At 38.2% G+C, this 18,056-nt stretch overlaps 1 protein-coding gene across 1 annotated transcript; it reads right to left on the reverse strand.

Annotated features, from left to right (window-relative positions):
* Positions 1-7,716: 7,716 nt before the first annotated feature.
* On the reverse strand, positions 7,717-10,612 carry fxyd6 (FXYD domain containing ion transport regulator 6). The gene is made up of 7 exons (XM_053321240.1): positions 10,564-10,612; positions 10,125-10,148; positions 9,256-9,291; positions 9,054-9,128; positions 8,742-8,778; positions 8,582-8,631; positions 7,717-7,754 (listed from the first exon to the last, which is right to left on the reverse strand). The coding sequence occupies exons 1-7, from the start codon at positions 10,610-10,612 to the stop codon at positions 7,717-7,719; spliced, it is 309 nt and encodes a 102-aa protein (XP_053177215.1).
* Positions 10,613-18,056: the final 7,444 nt, after the last annotated feature.

The following is an 18,056-nucleotide window of genomic DNA, read 5'->3' on the forward strand; positions in this document are numbered from 1 at the left end:
TATGACAACTGATTTATTAAACAGACTTAGAAGGGGCCACTCACTTTCATTTAAAGGACAAGTCTAGTCTTGAGCAATTATGCAGCTTTTTAAAACATGAGACTACATATTGTTGACCTATTTAAATAATGGATATATTTAGATATGTTGGCAATAACAAAAATGTAAAATATCACCAGCCTTGTCCTATAACTTAAAATTTTCATTGGTAGATGATACAGCCAAATGTTGAAGCATATAGGTGAAGTGTAAAAATAAATGTAGACACAAAGGTTGGTCATAGAAGTGCAGAGATCATCCCAACCCAAAATACAACTGCATTATTAAAATTAAAAGAGCTGCAGTCACAAGTTTGTATGAGCCAGCACATTAAACTGTACTTTGTCCACACTTCGCCCCTTAAGATCTTTGTCTCAAACATATTCAAGGAAAACACGCTCCAAATAATCTCCACCCTGATGCTTTTTGCTGAGACAGTTGCCAGTCATGCCATCCTAAATGCTGATGATGGGAAGAGTAACTGATCAGCAATCTCACACCTGTCCAACATAGTGTGCATCATTTTTCAATGTGTGTGTGTGTTCTCCAAACCTCCTCCTGGAGCTGTGATGTTATCAGCTCTAGTGAACTGTGTGATAAATGGCTTCTCATGCTTACCTCAACTGAAGCCCTTATGGAAAGCAGCTGATCTGAGCCCTGAGGGAGCACAACCGGTAAAACTGCCTGCTTCACTATTTGGCAGTAGGCTGTGTTAACTTTTTACTGCTCGGTCCTTCATTTTCCCACAGATTCAAGAGGCTGAATGGAAAGAGAAAGAAGAGAGAGTAGGAGAGAGAGAGAGAGCAGGGGGTCCTTGGGACTCACCCAGTTGACAGCTCCTGTCTCTCCCTGTAACGACTTATTTATTCAGGGATAATTAATCAGGCGCAGTTTTCTGGCGGTATGATTAATGCGCTTTGTCATCTGTGCTGCAGCGCTGAAAATACAGTAGCCTGGGATGCCACTGCTCTGCTTTAGGTGGCTATGGTTTAACAGTAAAACAGGGCGTCCTGTGCCAAAATAGAGACGGGAAGTGAAAGTAACTAGTGATGCATGATGTAGACACTCTGTCTGCAACCAAAAACAGCAACTGTCTATGACTATAAGTTTTTCTAAACCTACTGATAAGTTTATAATGTTCTCATGCATGTCCTGCTGCAAATGTAAGCTATTTATATTGTATGTTTTGTCTACGACGGCATTCATATTTCTGACTAATTGTCTAATTTTTAGTTAGTTTAGTTTTGAGTTTAATTTTAATTCCAAAATATTTGTTGCATACAGTATACTGGAGCTATTTTTTACCTACTTGTTCTCTCCCATAGTGTTCAGGCTCGTTTGCTTTTCTGTCTTCTCTCAACAGGACTGTAGTAGGAAGTTGTGGCCGCTGAAAGGCTTCTTCCTGCGGTCACCTTGGTACTGTGATGCCACCTTGTGGTCATTTTTATTACCGCACATCTGAGGAATATGGCTTGTTTTTGGGAAGTAACAGTTGTTTGTTTTGTACACACATAGAGTAAGAGAGAAATGGGATAATGTAAGCTTCATGTACCTCTCTCTCACTATATGGGCCATATGTATTCTTACGCTAGTGACTCCAATAATAACTTCTCACTTGATGTATTAAATCAGTAAACACTTTCCTATTGAGTTTATGATCTCTATTTCATACTTATGTTGTATGTTTGTATTTTATGTTATGTTATATTTTTGCCATGTTATGTTATTTTTCCTATTTCTGATATCTCTGAATGACTTAGCACCTGATTGTAGTGGAGATGGAGTTAAAATGTTGACCTTTTTACTAGTAGTGCTGTCTCATAATGACCAAGAGATGTCAAATTAATTAATAAATAAGGCTCTACTTGACCTCGAACATCACAGAAAAACAATTTCAAGTTTTTTATCCAATACTACAGGATATGGCCTACAAAGCTTATTTATTTATTTATTGTGTATTGATTTGCAGATGGTGCAGGTCAGGTGGTCCAGAGCAGTAGCAGCAACATCAAATTTGACGTCAAATTAAAACATAAACACGGCAAGGTTACATACACTTTATTAATACAAAAGCCTTACATTTTTACACACATAACAGTCAACAGCATTGTGGCACGTTGTTGCAACCCTGGGTCCTGCTGGTTCTGCTCAGTTTAATCCTCCTCTACATGTCTTGGCTGTAAAATAAAACAGAGAATAGTTGTCATTTTCATCTGAGGATCATACCAGTTAATTTAATCTCATTTTAACATCATGTCACATCTAATTTTGTACTAAACTGAAGTTAAAACTTTGACCATTTTGCTCTTTTTATGTGTTTGCAATGTCTCATAATGACCAATAGATGTCGCTATAAAGCCATATTGTATATTTTCTGCTAATTGACAGCTGATCTCTTACCTTGGATTTGCCACAGTTGCGGATCTTGTTGCCTTAAGAGAAAAATAAGATTGAGTGATTAGTTCCCTTCAAGAAAACAGAGCTATTGTACTTTCTGTCAATAAAGCTGCTGACACTGATAACTGCAGTGATGGAAGTCGAGCTGTAAGCTGAGAGCCATACCGTATGACAGAAGTTCAGCCAAACTCTAATAGGGATGGGTATTGATAATGTTTTATTGATACCAATGCCATTATCCATTCTGCTTAATGGTCTGATTGTGTATCGATTCCCTTATTGATTCCTGATAAACTTTTTGTGTGGGAAAAAATAGGCTTACACACTTTCTCATTGTCAATGCAACTGTTTTATTATCTCCTCTGTTAATCAATGACCTTGCATCCTGATGAATATATGAGACATAACTGGTAGATAAGATAAATGGTCAGCAGCCAAAAGTTAATTTTTTTTTTAATTAATTAATTTGAAAGCATTTTACAGTCTCCTGCCTGTATGAGAATAACAATATGAGCAGGAGGATGAGTGTGCCACTGTGTTATTAACATTAACGTCATGTCTCCAGCAGTGGAGAGCGGTGCCTCTGTTGCACCGTCAGCTGAGCACAAAGCTATTTCCTTCACCTCACAGTTGGTTTAAGTTGTTTAAAGCTACAGTGTGTGTTAGTCAGCTGGTCTCATCTGGTTTATTACTGCTAGAGTAAACGTTTGTCTCTGGGTGACAGCATAGAAAGGTCACAGTGTACTTCAGGTTTGTCTCACAAAGGTTATTATTTAGTCTGGAATTGGTTCTCGATTCCAATCCCTACTCACAAACATCAGACAACCATCACACGTTGCAGCATTCCTTCTTAGTGTCTTTTTCTCATACTCTTTATTTTTCTCTTAAGCTGATTCTCACACACACACACACACACACACACACACACACAGAATAGCTGTTGAGTTACCTGCCAACAGAAAGACGGAGAGGACCACAATGACCCCAGCAAAGATCAGACCTCCTACACGTAGTGTATAGTAGTCTGCAAAATCACAAAGGACACTGTCAACACAATCACTTTCATCCATGGCAGCTGTTACTGTAGCCTCCACCTCTCATTCATTTTACCGTCATCTTTCTCTTTCTATTACACTGGGGGTAAACCCCTGTCCCTCTGATTTTCTCTCTTTAAGCCCATGATCTGATTTCCTTTAGTCTTCTATTTCCTCCATTTTATCGCTATCTTTCTGCACCTGCCCACTTGATTTAACTGGTCTAACCCTCTACCTGAGCTGGAGGAATCTCTCTTTATCTTGTGCATGTTTTCTACATTCTCTGTCTCTCTGAACACTAGCGGAGGTTTAATATTTAAACTCCTTTCAAGCAGGTGCAGTCACTTACCATATACGAAGTCTGCATCAAGGTCAATTGCTGCATCTTTGAATAGAGAGAAGTAGAAATATATTTTTACAGAGACATAACTACTATAGCTTCAATGTATATGGTTATAGAAAGCATTTTTTTTTTAAATGTTTGACTTTTTATTGAATGCATGTCATTGGTTCATTCATGAGACAGACTATTGCAGAAATGTTGAAATAATATGATACTATGTACTGATTTAGACATTTATAATTATTGATTTATTTGTGGTTTTCAGATTCAAGGATTTACTGACTGAATTACTCCTTGCGACAATTAAGAAAATAGGTCATACTCAGTGTCAGTCCATTCCCTGAAGGTGTTTTTCACACAGACAGCAAGCTATTTTGGGGAAGTTAGGGATAGGATGGGAGTCAGATTTCGACCTATAAGTGTTCCCATAAATTTTGTCACCAAAATTTTGTAACTATTGTTGCTTTGCTCCCACTACAAGTCTACCTGTACCCATTATCTAAAATTACTGTCACACATGTTACTGAACAGCTCCATATTATATTGAACCCACTACTGCTGACAGCATAGATTTGGTGAACATGATTTGCAGTAGCAGAAAGCTGGAAAATTGCACAACAGCAGGACTCCCCTTGGTTTTTGGTCAAGCTATTAGATGACACAATACATGATCAATATTTATCAATATAGTTATTCTAAATAAGCAGTTAATAAGTCAACCTTGTGTTACCCAGGTACATGATTTTCAGGCTGCTGTTAGTTGTTCTGACTCAGAACGAGAAAGTGGGAATTACAGTGCCCTTAAAAAGATTACGACACTCAAATTGCCATGTTACACTAGCTCTTTCTTACACTTGCCTATTTGGATAATCAGCAGTTCACCTGCAGCGTGACTTACCTTTTGGAGAAGACATGTTGCTTCGTCTGTTTGTGTGTTCAGTCGACAAAACTGGAGGGATATAATACACACAGTGAACAAAAGGCTGGCGATAACAGCAGACGCCAGCTGGTGAGCCATCCATGTCTGCTGTTTTAAATACTTAATTTGATGTTCTTTTAACATGGAACATCAAGTTTTTTTATTATGATAATAACAGGTCTGGTGCCTAAAATCCATTATTTGCTGGGTGAAAGATTTGTGTGGATTTGGTTTCAATAGTCTTTCCATTTTAATAAAGTTGGAGACCTGAAGAGACTCGTTTGAATGGACTTATCCAGTTTAAATGAGAGTTAGTTGAAAGGCTCAGAAACTCTATATGTCCTGATAAATTGCCTGTCTGGGTCTTAATAGCAAAGTGATTGCCTTGATCTTCACTGAAAACTTTAAGAGGCTAATGATATTGATATTGATCCTCTCTCCCCCACCCTTCTCTCTTCATCCTTTACGCACACACACACAAGATTCTCGTTTGATCTCCTGACCTGTAATCATTAACTTGTACAGATTAACAGACTAAAAATTTCCCTTGCTTATTCAATTTTTGTCAAGCATGCCACTGTGAGTTGTGCACTTCAGTGATTTCATTCATTATATGTCTTTGCCTTTTCAATGCTCCACTGAGCTTAAGGGCAAAGCAGACAGTTACTCATTAATATATTACAGCTCCAATATTCATTAACCTTGAACCTTGCACGGTCTGATAGAGGTTATAGATGGAGCAAAGCGCTGTGGTTGACACGGGCCTAATAATGCAGAATTGATACCCAATGATTTAGTCAAACATCCCCTGAAGTGCAGTAATGCATCACTGCTATTAGATTTCTTCAATAAGGTGAAATTAACATGAACACTGACAACATAGTTCTGTCTGTCCTCTACACCCTCTTTTATGTTGCATATTAATTAGACCGTGTGTGCTTTTATATTTTGCCTCATTAAATAGTGGAGTCAGGAAAACTTTTCATAGGAATAACTTCTCTTTTACACAGAAAGGCACTTTCTAGATAATTAAAAGAATTATTCATAACAAGCAACCCCTCTTTAACCTCTCTTAGTCAGAGTTTATAACACATTTTAAGTATCTGAGGGGCACACAACCAATTGATTTTTACAACCAAACTGTATTTTTTTTAAATAAACATTTGGTTTAAAAAAGCAAGCTTTTACTCACCTGAGCTGCTGAAGACCCTGTATCACCTCTGCCCAGGTGTGTATGTGTGTATGCGTGTTTGTGTGTGGCCCTTACTGTGTCAGGGGCAGGTGCCAATCCTACCTCACAGAACCACCCTCGAACACACCCACACAAATCTCTTCTCCACGCCTACAGCCGTATTTCAGTCCAGCCGCTCAGTTACATATTTACAATCTCATAAAGTTTGTACTCTGATGCCAATAAATAGTTGGTTTGATAACCTTTGGAATCAAAGTAGAAAGAGCAGCATATAACTCTGCTGGTGAGGAAGCCATTTTCTCACTTAGTTTTATAGCTCCAGGTAGCAGCATATAACCTTGATTGACATTCATGAGACTTCTGCGTGATTTCATTTGCTATTGAAAGGTTGCTTGTGAAATCTGATCTTCGTGGCTAACACATTAAGATCCATGGAAATAGTTCCCTGAATAAGATACACACTAAAATACAGTAGTCATTAAAATGGACACAAAAACAGTAGACATGAGTTTTCAGACATATTTTTATTTATCTAAGCCAAAAGCACAACAGGTTGCTACACAACAAGGCCTCATGCGCAGAATGAACTTGTACAGCAGTCGTATTTAAAACAGAGATACTGACACTTGAGATTGGTGAAAGCCTGACCTGACAGGAGATTCACGACAAGGACTGTTCCTCTGTTCTCTTGCTATGATTTGGCTTATATTAGGCTACTATTAATGTAGTCTGGCACATAAACATCAATTTTAGGTTTCACATCTCTCGAACTCAGCACCCATACTTTTCTCTCTTTATCGGAAATGTACTACATGTGTGGTCGTTCAAAGCAACATGACATTATAGAGATTAAGTGAGCTTCTTTAATAAACAAACAAAGAAAGAGAAAAGACCAGGATTTCACAGATTTGCTGCACTATACTGAAAAAATTAATTATAGTCTGCCGTAGACTAGTTAATCCCAGCAGAGCCAGTGACGGAGCAGTGGATTGAAGGTGTGGAGGAGAAGGCAGTGAGACAGCTGATGCAGGAGCTCCATCCTCTAAAGGTGTTAAAGTACTGTGGTGGAGGAGCTCGTGCTGATACCTGCAAACCATCCATGTGCCCAGTCTGAGAGCTGTGGCAGTTCAGATTGTCTTATATAAGGCTCATCACATTCACACATAGAGATACACACGCACACATTCATACATGTACTCACATTCATATATTCACATGTGCTCACAAACACAGTGCAACCATTCAGACATACAGTAGACCTAAATGAAGGATATTTAACTGTATTTATTATCTATAACTATCCATACTTTGATATATATATATGTATGTATATATATGTATATTGTATGAATATGTGTTATAATCCAAATTGTGACAAACATTTTCAAGGACACCTGACAAAATTAACAACAAATAGACAAATCCTAAAACCTAAAGGCCATATATAGTTATAAGTACAAAACAAAGTACAGAGGACCACACAACATTAAAAATTCTTCAAGGGCTTTACAGACAATTTTGTGTCGAAGGTGCTACTGGCTAAAACAAAGAACTGTAGTGAGAGACTGTCACAGAAAGGCACAGGAACAGACAAGAGCACTGAGGGACGGGCACAACAGCACAACAGGCTAAAGGTTATGTACATATTACACTTCTAAACATATACTTCCCCTCTTATACCCTGTCATATAACCAGTTGTAATAATCATCAGTTTCTTCACTGTTGTAGTGGATTAATATCAAATAAAACTGATCATCATTTCAGAAGGCAGGCTGGTCCAATGGAGTTGCCTCAGTTCTCTGCTGGAGTCTCTTTGGTGGCCACTGCAGCTGAAAGACGTCAATAACAAATAATTTAGTTGAATCTCAAGTCCTGAGATTGATTTTCTAAACGATTCCAGGAGCTTTTCACTTTATTTTCACCTTTCCAAGCCATGGATTTAAGAACAGTTCTGAGGTGCTTGTACTTGACTTGAGTTTTTCCATTTCACTGTGTCTCAGAGAGCAAAACATATATGATCTTACAATTCTAAATCATGTATTGTTATAGAATAAACTTTATACCTGCTGCACTTTAACATTTTTTCTAACAAATAGCTTTTTGCTGATAATTTTTACTTTTACTGTCAAATTTCAAAACAAGACTTTTACTGACAGTAGAGTATTTTTACACTGTGATATTCTTAATTTTATCTAAGTAAAGGATCTGAATACATCCTCCATCACTGTCTTCACTCCATTATGAAAACCACAATATGAAAATCAATGTGTAGTAGAGACTGCAGAGACTTGAAACTTAATTGAGACTGGTAATACGACACTCTCAACATTACAAGCAGGGTCTCTCTTTTGTGTGATGCATTCAAATATGTCACAGCATCCTAGGACTGATTTCAGAGCACTGTATGAGCACTGTTACCAATGTAATTGTTTCACCAACTTTTTCAAACCTTGATGAGGATAACTAAAAAACATTTTGATCAGGTCTCAGCCCTACAGCTGGATGATATAACCGGAATTACATGCCCCCTCACACACAAACACACACATACACCTCCCGCTATGGGTACTCCCAATGGGAAATTCAATTATGGATGCATGTCAGGGGTGAGCCACAGATGAGAGGGGCTGACAGAGAGTTGAAATGTGCATCTTACCCTTAGAGACAATCAGGTTCTCCTCCTGCGCCTCCTCGTCTCCGGGGGCCCTGAAGAGATGATCCACAGGTTGTCATGGTAACCAAATAATGTAGTATTTAAGAAAAAGCCGGTATATAAACAGCCATTTTTCCCCAATCAGAGGGGGACACTGACATACCTGGGCTTCTGGCCGATACTGCAGCGGCATCGCCGACCTGGAAACATAAGAAATCATTAGTTGTGTCGACAAGATGTCTGTGTCATCACTAAAGGTCGTCACTAATGATAATGGTTCATTGTTACCTGATAACAAAGATATGATTAAGAAAAGCAGTATGACCACAAGATAGTGCACTAACATAGTGTGGAAATTCAATAACGAGTTACTGATTATTTTTAATTAGATTGTAACGCTTGATTCAATTTAATTCATGTACACATAATATAATACTGAACAAGCACACACACAGACACACAGAGGTTAGCTTACTGAGGATGAGAAGAATGCCCAGTGTGAACAGCACCACAGCAAATGCCAGTCCACAAATCCTCAGGCTCTCATAGTCTTCAAAATAAGTTGTTGATGACAGAAAGCCAGAAAGAAGACACAAGAGAAAGACATTTTAGTTCCTGTATGTGTAGACAGTGTCGCAATGTTCTGAGAATGAGACAAAGAGATTTTCTAGGCTTACCATAGACAAATGGATTTTCAACTTTCTCCTTCTCATCTATAAAAATATAATAGAAAGTACACATATAAATCCACATGTTTCTTATTGATCTCTTTAATTAAAATCACTACGTGTGGATTAGCAGTATGCACTGCTGCCTATAGTTTAAGAGTCCCAAAGTCTCAAATTGTCAAATTCTTTAAAAAGTGACATTGAGACCTTAACCAAACCCAAGCAAAAAAATTAGGTACAGGTAGCATGTCTGACTTTCATGCATGACTAGGTTTTCGTAGTATCACAAACATTCAAATGACCTGTTGGCCTTTATTAACTGTAACCACAATATCTAATAATAATAATCATAACCAAGGAATACTTAATATCTGGCTGTGTCATATTATTGCATACTTTCCATTTTATATTATTTGCAGTTAGATAAGTGTTGTTTTTTTCTTTTCGCCTAGCCTTTATCATACTGTAGTTGCCGTGCAGAAATATTGTCAAAGGTTAGAATTAAAAGAAAACCAAAACAAACACTTGTGTTGGACATAATCCAGGGTTTGCAGAATTGTCCAATATTGACATTCTTATTGTGTTCATTATTGTTTGCTGTCAGTATTTCACACATTTTGTTTTATATTCATAGAAACACAATATTTTCTATCTTCCCAACCAAACAACTGTTTTCACTCTGTACAAATCTAATTTCAATGAAGTCAGAGTTGGGTCTGGTACTGTAACTCTTGGACTTAATCCATTCATCTGTCACTGTTTATTGAAGTGAGTCAACCAGGAAGCATCTGATATGATCTGGAAACCGATACACCAATTTATTTGGGTGTTTGGACTGAGGTGTGACCCCCATTAGGGATTATATCAAGTGTACTCACCCTGTGCACCGGGGTCTGCTACAGCTGAGAGACAGCCAAAAGGGGTCATGATTCAGATCAGTCACAGGTGAAAGGAAAGAGAGAGGTGAAACACAAGAAATTACCTATCTGCAATATTTATTTTCTCCAACACAAGCTCCAAGTGTCACACAGAAAAACAATTCACAGCACAGCACCATGCACACCATCTATTTGTGGTGTGTGATGTGCGAGCATGTGTTTATGTGTCTTACATTTAATCTTACTAGACCTCACACACTCTGTCAGTCTGTGTGAAATCCACACATAAAGCTCTCATGAGGTAACTGATGTTTAGCTATGAACCCACACCTAGTGAGTGCTTTTTCATGTAACGTCACTACCTGCCCCTACACTGCCTCCCCATGGGCAATCAGTGTGTGTGCATGCTTGTGTGTTTTGCAAGTAGGGGGGCACTTACCAGCCATACACACCAGGAGAGAAGAGAGGAAGAGCAAAATAGTTTCCATGGCAACTGTTGATATAGAGTAATAAAGAGGGACGGTGAGAGGGAATGAAAAAAATACAGTGAAAGAGGTCTGTTTTAGTAAAGCTACACTTATCCTGCACACATACGTACACCCCTTCAATTTATGATATAAACAATATATTTGAATACACACACCTACACAGTACATGTATACACTCACCATGAATAAATAAGCATACATACGGTAAGTGGTGTGTCACAACAGCACTGTTTCGATACAAATCCCAGGATTTTAACAGTTGTAAAAGGCCCGAGGATTTAGGTTTTTTTTTATCTTGCATAATGATCCATGTTGAGAGCCTGCAAACATGTTCTCTTTTCCTGGCAGAGATTACTCCCTCCTCCCTGTGGACATCCCACAACCTTGGCCTATTTTCACATAGCTACGTGCGCACCCACCAATTGTGTCTCCTAAGAGATACTCTCCTATATTAATAAGAATGTTTTCTTTTACAGAAATCAAGATGACTGAAAATGATAAATCAAACCAATGTACCATATGATCCCAGCCAAAGCAAAATGTTAAAGTTTGCCCTGTGTTGTTTTCTCTATGATTTACCATTTCATTTAGCATTTTTAACATTGGCCTGACAGTCCAAATAATACACTTTAAAACATGTACAGTAGGCAGAATGACTTAATATCTAGGTCCTCACATTTATAAAACTCCCACAAAGACAACTTAAAGGTCAAGTAATCTATTGCTTTCTCTTTCTGATATTTCAATAAAATAATGGCCTAGGCACTTATGATTGTACAAACACAGATCTTGTGGGAACAACTCATGAATCGATATCTATGAGTGGTCTAATTTCCCCATCAAACTCTCCAGTGCAAACAAAGGATCAGGCAATGTATTATACATCAAGGATCAGACACCATCAAAGAAACTAACTGCAGGAGAATTGAGAGAAGTGGTGCGACGGTCCAGACATATAGAGTTGGGTTTCAGCTTCTAATCAGTCTGGATATATTTTGAAGAAGGAGCCTGTCTGGAGAGACAGGATTTAAAGGCAATGAATTAAATATAAGCTCCATACTAAAATAACATGCAACAGTTACATGCATGCTCTCTGTACAAATCATGAAATCCAAACACTTCATACTGTATCACTCAGCTCTCTTGTTTTAAGTTTGAGAGTACTAGCTGTCTGCCTCCATGACTTCATCTGTCCCTGACTGACTGGCTCCATTTATCTACCCATCTCGCATCTGGATGTGTGTGTGTGTCCTTAACTGTATCAGTGGTACAGGACATAATGCACTTCAATGAACATAGTCCATTATAGTCATTATAGCATTTCTGCACAGTTGCTATTTGTGTGTTGGTGATCATTTAATTTGTGAGCCCTAATACAGATCTGAGCAACATACTGCTAACTTGGACATTTCTGAAATAATTTGACACAAGTGAAGAACAGAGGGCCTATGGCATATATTATTCTGAATGGTATCTCCCCTTACAAAGACAACTAAGAAAATTGATTTCATAGACTGTATTTTTCAAGAATAGTTCATTAGAACAATTAACAGTACAGTCATTGACAGGTTGCAGCTTTCTACTGTTAATAAATACAGGGTTTCTTAACAGTCAAGCTTTCTTGTTTCAAGTTTTGCAGTAGTCTTGTCCATTATGTACTCAATGACTAAAGTCTACACAAAGAGAATTTCTTCTTCGAGGGAGGATTGTCTTTTGTAGAATAAAGTCAAGACAGACATATTTGAAGTCTTTCCACAAGGTATTTTTAATCATTGCCAAACATACAGAGATGGATGATATGATATGACAACATAATGTTGTTTGAATGAGACATCTTTTCTCCCAAACCGCATATCACTTACATTCAGTTGACACATGTTAATAATCATTGATTTGACTCAAAGACAGCAGTAGGTCACGTTAGTAGATTAAGGAAGAGGTGTCCTTTCAAAATCAAAATTTACAGAACTACAATTTTTTTTCTCCACACTTCTCACAGAGATTTGAGCCTTCTATATTGGTCAATCAGTCATCAAACAGGTAATCTATGTTATTATCTGTCTATCTATCTATCTATGGAAGAGAAGTCAGCCAATGGATGAAGAGCCAATGGATTGAAAACATTGATCAATGGATTGAAAACATTGATGAAAGAGAGTGTCAGCCAGTGGATGACTATCCATTGGCTGACACTCTCTTTCATCAATGTTTTCAATCAGTAACAACTACAAACAGTTGGCTGACAGCTACGTGCTAATGAAAGAAAACATATAAAATATGTGAAGCGTACAAGAGGCAGGTAATTTGTCATATGCAAAAAGAGCCTAAATACCATTCTTCAACACCCCCGGCAGCTGACACTATATTTAGCTAGGGTAATATGGAATAATGTGTGTATAGCTCTCTTGCACTGGCCATGGGGAGATACTGTAGGTCTGGCAAAGTGAGGCTAATGAAAGGGCAAAATGTTGGATGGAAAGATGGAGTGTTAGCTGGTGGATGGAAGGAGGGGGAGGGGTGTAATACACAAGGTTTGATGCCCTTGCATCTCTTCACACTAGGACATGTGTTAATGGCGTAGATATGACAGCCTGTGTGCAGGGTTAAGTGGCCCATTGGACAACCTCCACTGATTCTGGAGGAACCAAACATAGTGTGGGGTTAAAGGTCAGACTCTAAATACCGGTTCCCCATTGACACCACAGCACTTGTCCCTTGTTTTAGGCACAAGGGAGTAAGACCTTTATGTGGTACAAATCTCAATTTGAAAGAAGTTCTGCAATGATTATTGACAGTAATTGTTGGAGCTTTCTGGATAGAACACATCATGACAACTGTACCCCTGTAGCCTGGTTAGTGGTCCAACACCTGACTGGATGTTAGCACATACTGTGTGGACATCAACACTAAATATCCAGAAGACCAGAAGAACAATACGGTGAACATATTCTCTTATCTTTAATTGAGTATATGAAAGAATCATTTTTTATTGACAATAATATCCTGTAATACTTTGGTTTATAAAATCTAAATATCAACCTTCTGTTTCTAAATGGCATTTGACATATCTGTGTTAAGTCTATTGTGCTATTTCTTTAAAAAATACACTCATATGCCTGCCCCGTCAATTTATTGGTCTAGCTCTATTTTTATCTGATGAAACAAACTTTTCTGACTAATATTTTTTACCCTGACATAAATAATAAAAGGAGATCAGAGCAACAAAACTTCTGTTATAGGGCCAAATATGAATCTCTTTTGATTGGAGCCTTTTCAAAATTTAGTGGGTCAGTGTCACATTTGTCCCATGAGAATCCTTTAGGGTGTTTGGCAGCATGTCACTGCCCAATGTAATGTATTAAGCAACTATTCAGTACCAGCCTTTCTCTCCGTAGGTGTGAGCAGTTGCTGCTCAGTTTTGCTTTAACCTCCCTTATCTCTGCTCTTGCTCTATATCAAATTCTTAGGTTCCCCTTTGTCTCAGAAGAGAGGGCAAGAAAAGGGCAGGCAAGGAAAGTGTATCTGTTTGGGGTAGACAAGGAAATGGTAGGCAAGGAGGTATTTTTCTGTAACATGGGGACAAAGAAAGGGCAAGCAGGGAGACTGAGAATAGGAGACAAGCAGATAGGGACAGACATCGTCTGGTAGGAGAGTACAGGCGAAGGATATATGCAGAGGAAACACTGTCTGAGGGGAGAGGGTGAGGGAAGGGCAACCTGTTGTATGATAGTGACATTTCCAGTATAAAATACACAGAGCATTAAAAAGAAAGGTCAGGAAATGTGGTAAGGCAAATGTGACAACTGAGAGGAAGAAACAGGAGAGCAATCAAAGAGACAACAATGAGTCAAAGCAATGGGAGCAGTAAGACGATAAAATAGACAAGGGCAGCAGAGTGCCCGAAAGTCACTGACACATGGGGAAAAAAAGAAGATCTGACCTTTGACATCATCTTATTTGGCACATGTGCAAGCTTAAAATCAGTACCAACTAACATCTAAAATTACTGATGAATTATGGACAAAGCAGACAAGGTCATTCACCAGAAAGTATATATTCAGTGCCCATTGTGTGTGTCTTTACACAAGACCACACCCCACCAACTTCTCTGTGTCCTTAGAGAATATTTCAGGATCCCATCTGTGCATAGTGACACAGATTCATTTGTGTTTGAAATTATCTTGTGTGATAGAGGTCATTCTCCCTGGTGTGCCTAGATGTTTCATTGTCTGATCACTCTGAGGCAGAACTTCATTTTTCCTTTTTTTATGTGTAGAACTCTTTGAGTGATTATGTAGGCTACCTATATGGCACTTTATGATATCTATGTGAATTTTGTGGTTTTCATTCTCTCCTTTTATAGTTATAAGCTACAGGTGTCTTACCAATGACATGGAGGCTTCTTGTTACTTAAACAAGCTAAATACAAAAGTTCCATTGCCAATTAAAAAGATAGCTCCCACATTTCAACATCAAGAACAATATAGGTCACACAACATCTCTTCATAACCCTTCATAAAGGGGAATAAAAACAACCCCCCCATATCTGCCGTCATAATGATGTTACATCGCCATGACAACAATGTGCGTCTTTCCATAGTGTCCAGTTATCTCCATGGCAACTGTCTCCAGCTGAAAATTCTGGCGCCGAAAGAGAAATGGGTGAAGGTGACGGACTCGTATGAAGACACAAGGACAACTCACGTCCACTCATTAACAGAGGCAAGGGGTGTGGCACGCAGCTTTAAAGTCAGGATTACTCGGTTGGAATTCAAGGCAGCATCTGAGAAATGTCGCCACGCATCCATTTATACACAAATACGCCAGCTACAGGTGAAATATGTCGATAATTCAGTGGCTTTAAAAACAAAAAAAAACACACACTCACAAAAAACCTTGTGTGTGTCGTTCCCCGATAACACAGATCGACCTCACTAGCGCACTGACCATCTACCTGGCACTGTCAAGTATCACGCATTGTCAGCCTTCAACAACACCCTCGGAATAAACAATTGGCACAATAGAATTCAACATCCGATGTGTGACGTCTGTGCATCAATCCTACTTTTGCGTCTCTCAACCTGTGGATCATCTGACGGAGCAGAGAGAGAGAGAGCTATCGCCGCCTTGTCATGTTTCCCATTCACTTAGAGCGAATAAACGTTTATAATAAAAGCAGTGATCATACACGACATATAATGTTTGATTTTCTACTTGCTGTTTCAACTTGCTGTCACAATAACAGTCGTATCATAGAAAGTGAATTGTTCACGTTTCTTAAGGATGTTTTTTCCCCAGTGAAGGTTATAGTGATCAGTACTGGTAGACACACCCTCGTGATATTTAGATCACTAGTAAAACAACAAATATCATTGTTATTGCTATTTCTGATTACTGGTTAACAAGATGTAGATAATATTGCAAACACCACATGTTTGGTATTTAAAAAATGCATTTAAAACTTTGGGTGCTTCACTGAAAATACTGTATATTAAACGATTTCTTTACACTGGGCTGATCACTCAGAATAAACAACCAAAGATTGATTATGAGAAAATCATCCTGTCCATGTTTCGTGACCCCAAGACGTCAAATTGACACATTTTCTGACAGACAAATAATAATAATATTAATAATAATAATAATAATAATAATAATAATAATGATAATATCTCATACAGACAACAATGTGCGCTTATCAACTTACCTCTTGTTCCTCCAGCTGACCGTCGGTCAACAAACTGATATCCACCCACACACACACTCACACACACACACACTCAAATCAATCAGCTTGTCTCACAAGATTTTGGTTCGAAATATTCTCATCTGTCAATATGTTCACTGCTCACATCTATTTGTCCTGGGAAAAAAAGAGATGTGATGGATAACAATGTGGCTCCTGGAGTGACTACCTCATTCAGTGCGTTGAACCCTCTGTGTCGCTCTCTCCCTCTCTCTCTCTTTCTCTCTCTCTCACTCACTCACTCACTCACACACACACACACACATGCACACCCATCATTGACCCTCCAGCTTTATGTGTGGCAGCATCATGTATGATTGACACCTTGTGATGGTCTTGTGTTCATGCTTTAATTCACTTCATAATGAGAGCATGGACCAATTATTTTCCTTCACATTTATTTGACTTATTTGTTGATAATCCAGTGATTCCCACACATCAGAGAAATATTTTCAAAAGAATCTGTCACACAACATAGCTACTGTATTGCACATAAATATGACCCACAGAGAACGTAATTGGCAAGAAAATATTTACAAAAAAATTCACAGTGTGAGTACAAGAAGAGGTTTAGATGCACACATGGCCGGATTAACCTCCTATGGAGCCCATGGTCAAAAGTTGGGCCCCATTGACCCACACTATACATGGTAGTGTAATGTATCAATAAGTCAGTTGATATAAAATGAATTAGCAATCAATTGGACATTTGATTAATAATTTAATTTTTAAAGCTGGTTTTCTCAGTTTTCATGATTGCAGAACCTTTGGGTTTTTGACCATTGATCAAACAAAATAAGTAATTTTAACATGTTAACTTGTGTTTAATAATAATAACTGTAACTATTTTTCATTTTTTGATATTTTAGACACTGAACAGCCAAATTATTAATAAAGAAAATAATTGTCAGACCTATTAGATTTTAGTTGTCAGTGTGCACATTGATTCAACAAATAGGCGTAATATGAACTAAAATGATGAATGTCTTAAAAGTAGGTTTTGACACACACTCCCTCAAGACACACTGATATTGTACTGCAAATATCACATGTCAAACAGTTGATAATCCTGCCTTGGGTGCAAATACAGAGTGCCAGCTCAATCAGGGAATAAGGGGCCACACTGCTAGAAAAGTGTCCCTTATTTATTCTAATATGGTGAACATGAAAGAGCCTGAGATGTGTCCCTGAGGGGAAAAACACACCTCTACAATCATAGATCAGCTTTAAGTCACTTCATTCTCAAACCAATTCTATAAGAATATCAAGGAGATCACAGTACAGTGGACTGTGTTGCATTTGCACAGCACACACGAGAGAAGGGCCAGCCATCTTTAAAGCTCACTTTACATGAAGGTAAACATAAATATACCATATTACTGAGACAGAAGAATAAAAATCAAGAATGCAAAACTGAAATCAGTGCATCAATTAGTGTGTATCAATAATCAAGTTCAGATAAAACATGGAACAGCCATGTGAGAAAGGCTGCAACATGAATGAATAAAGATAATGCAAAACACCAAGACAGAAACCTTGTATTAAAATGTGGCATTATTTGTGATACTTCATCTCCAAGCCAGCAGAAAACCTTTTGTCATTCATGTGTAAATCCATCCATCTCTGTAAGACGACTTCATAGTGCAGGGTTCATTGGGGAAGGGGGAAAGCAGACCACCAGCAGGAGACACAATGAAA

The sequence above is a fragment of the Scomber japonicus genome, chromosome 6, assembly GCF_027409825.1.
Source record: "Scomber japonicus isolate fScoJap1 chromosome 6, fScoJap1.pri, whole genome shotgun sequence".
Taxonomy (NCBI): domain Eukaryota; kingdom Metazoa; phylum Chordata; class Actinopteri; order Scombriformes; family Scombridae; genus Scomber; species Scomber japonicus.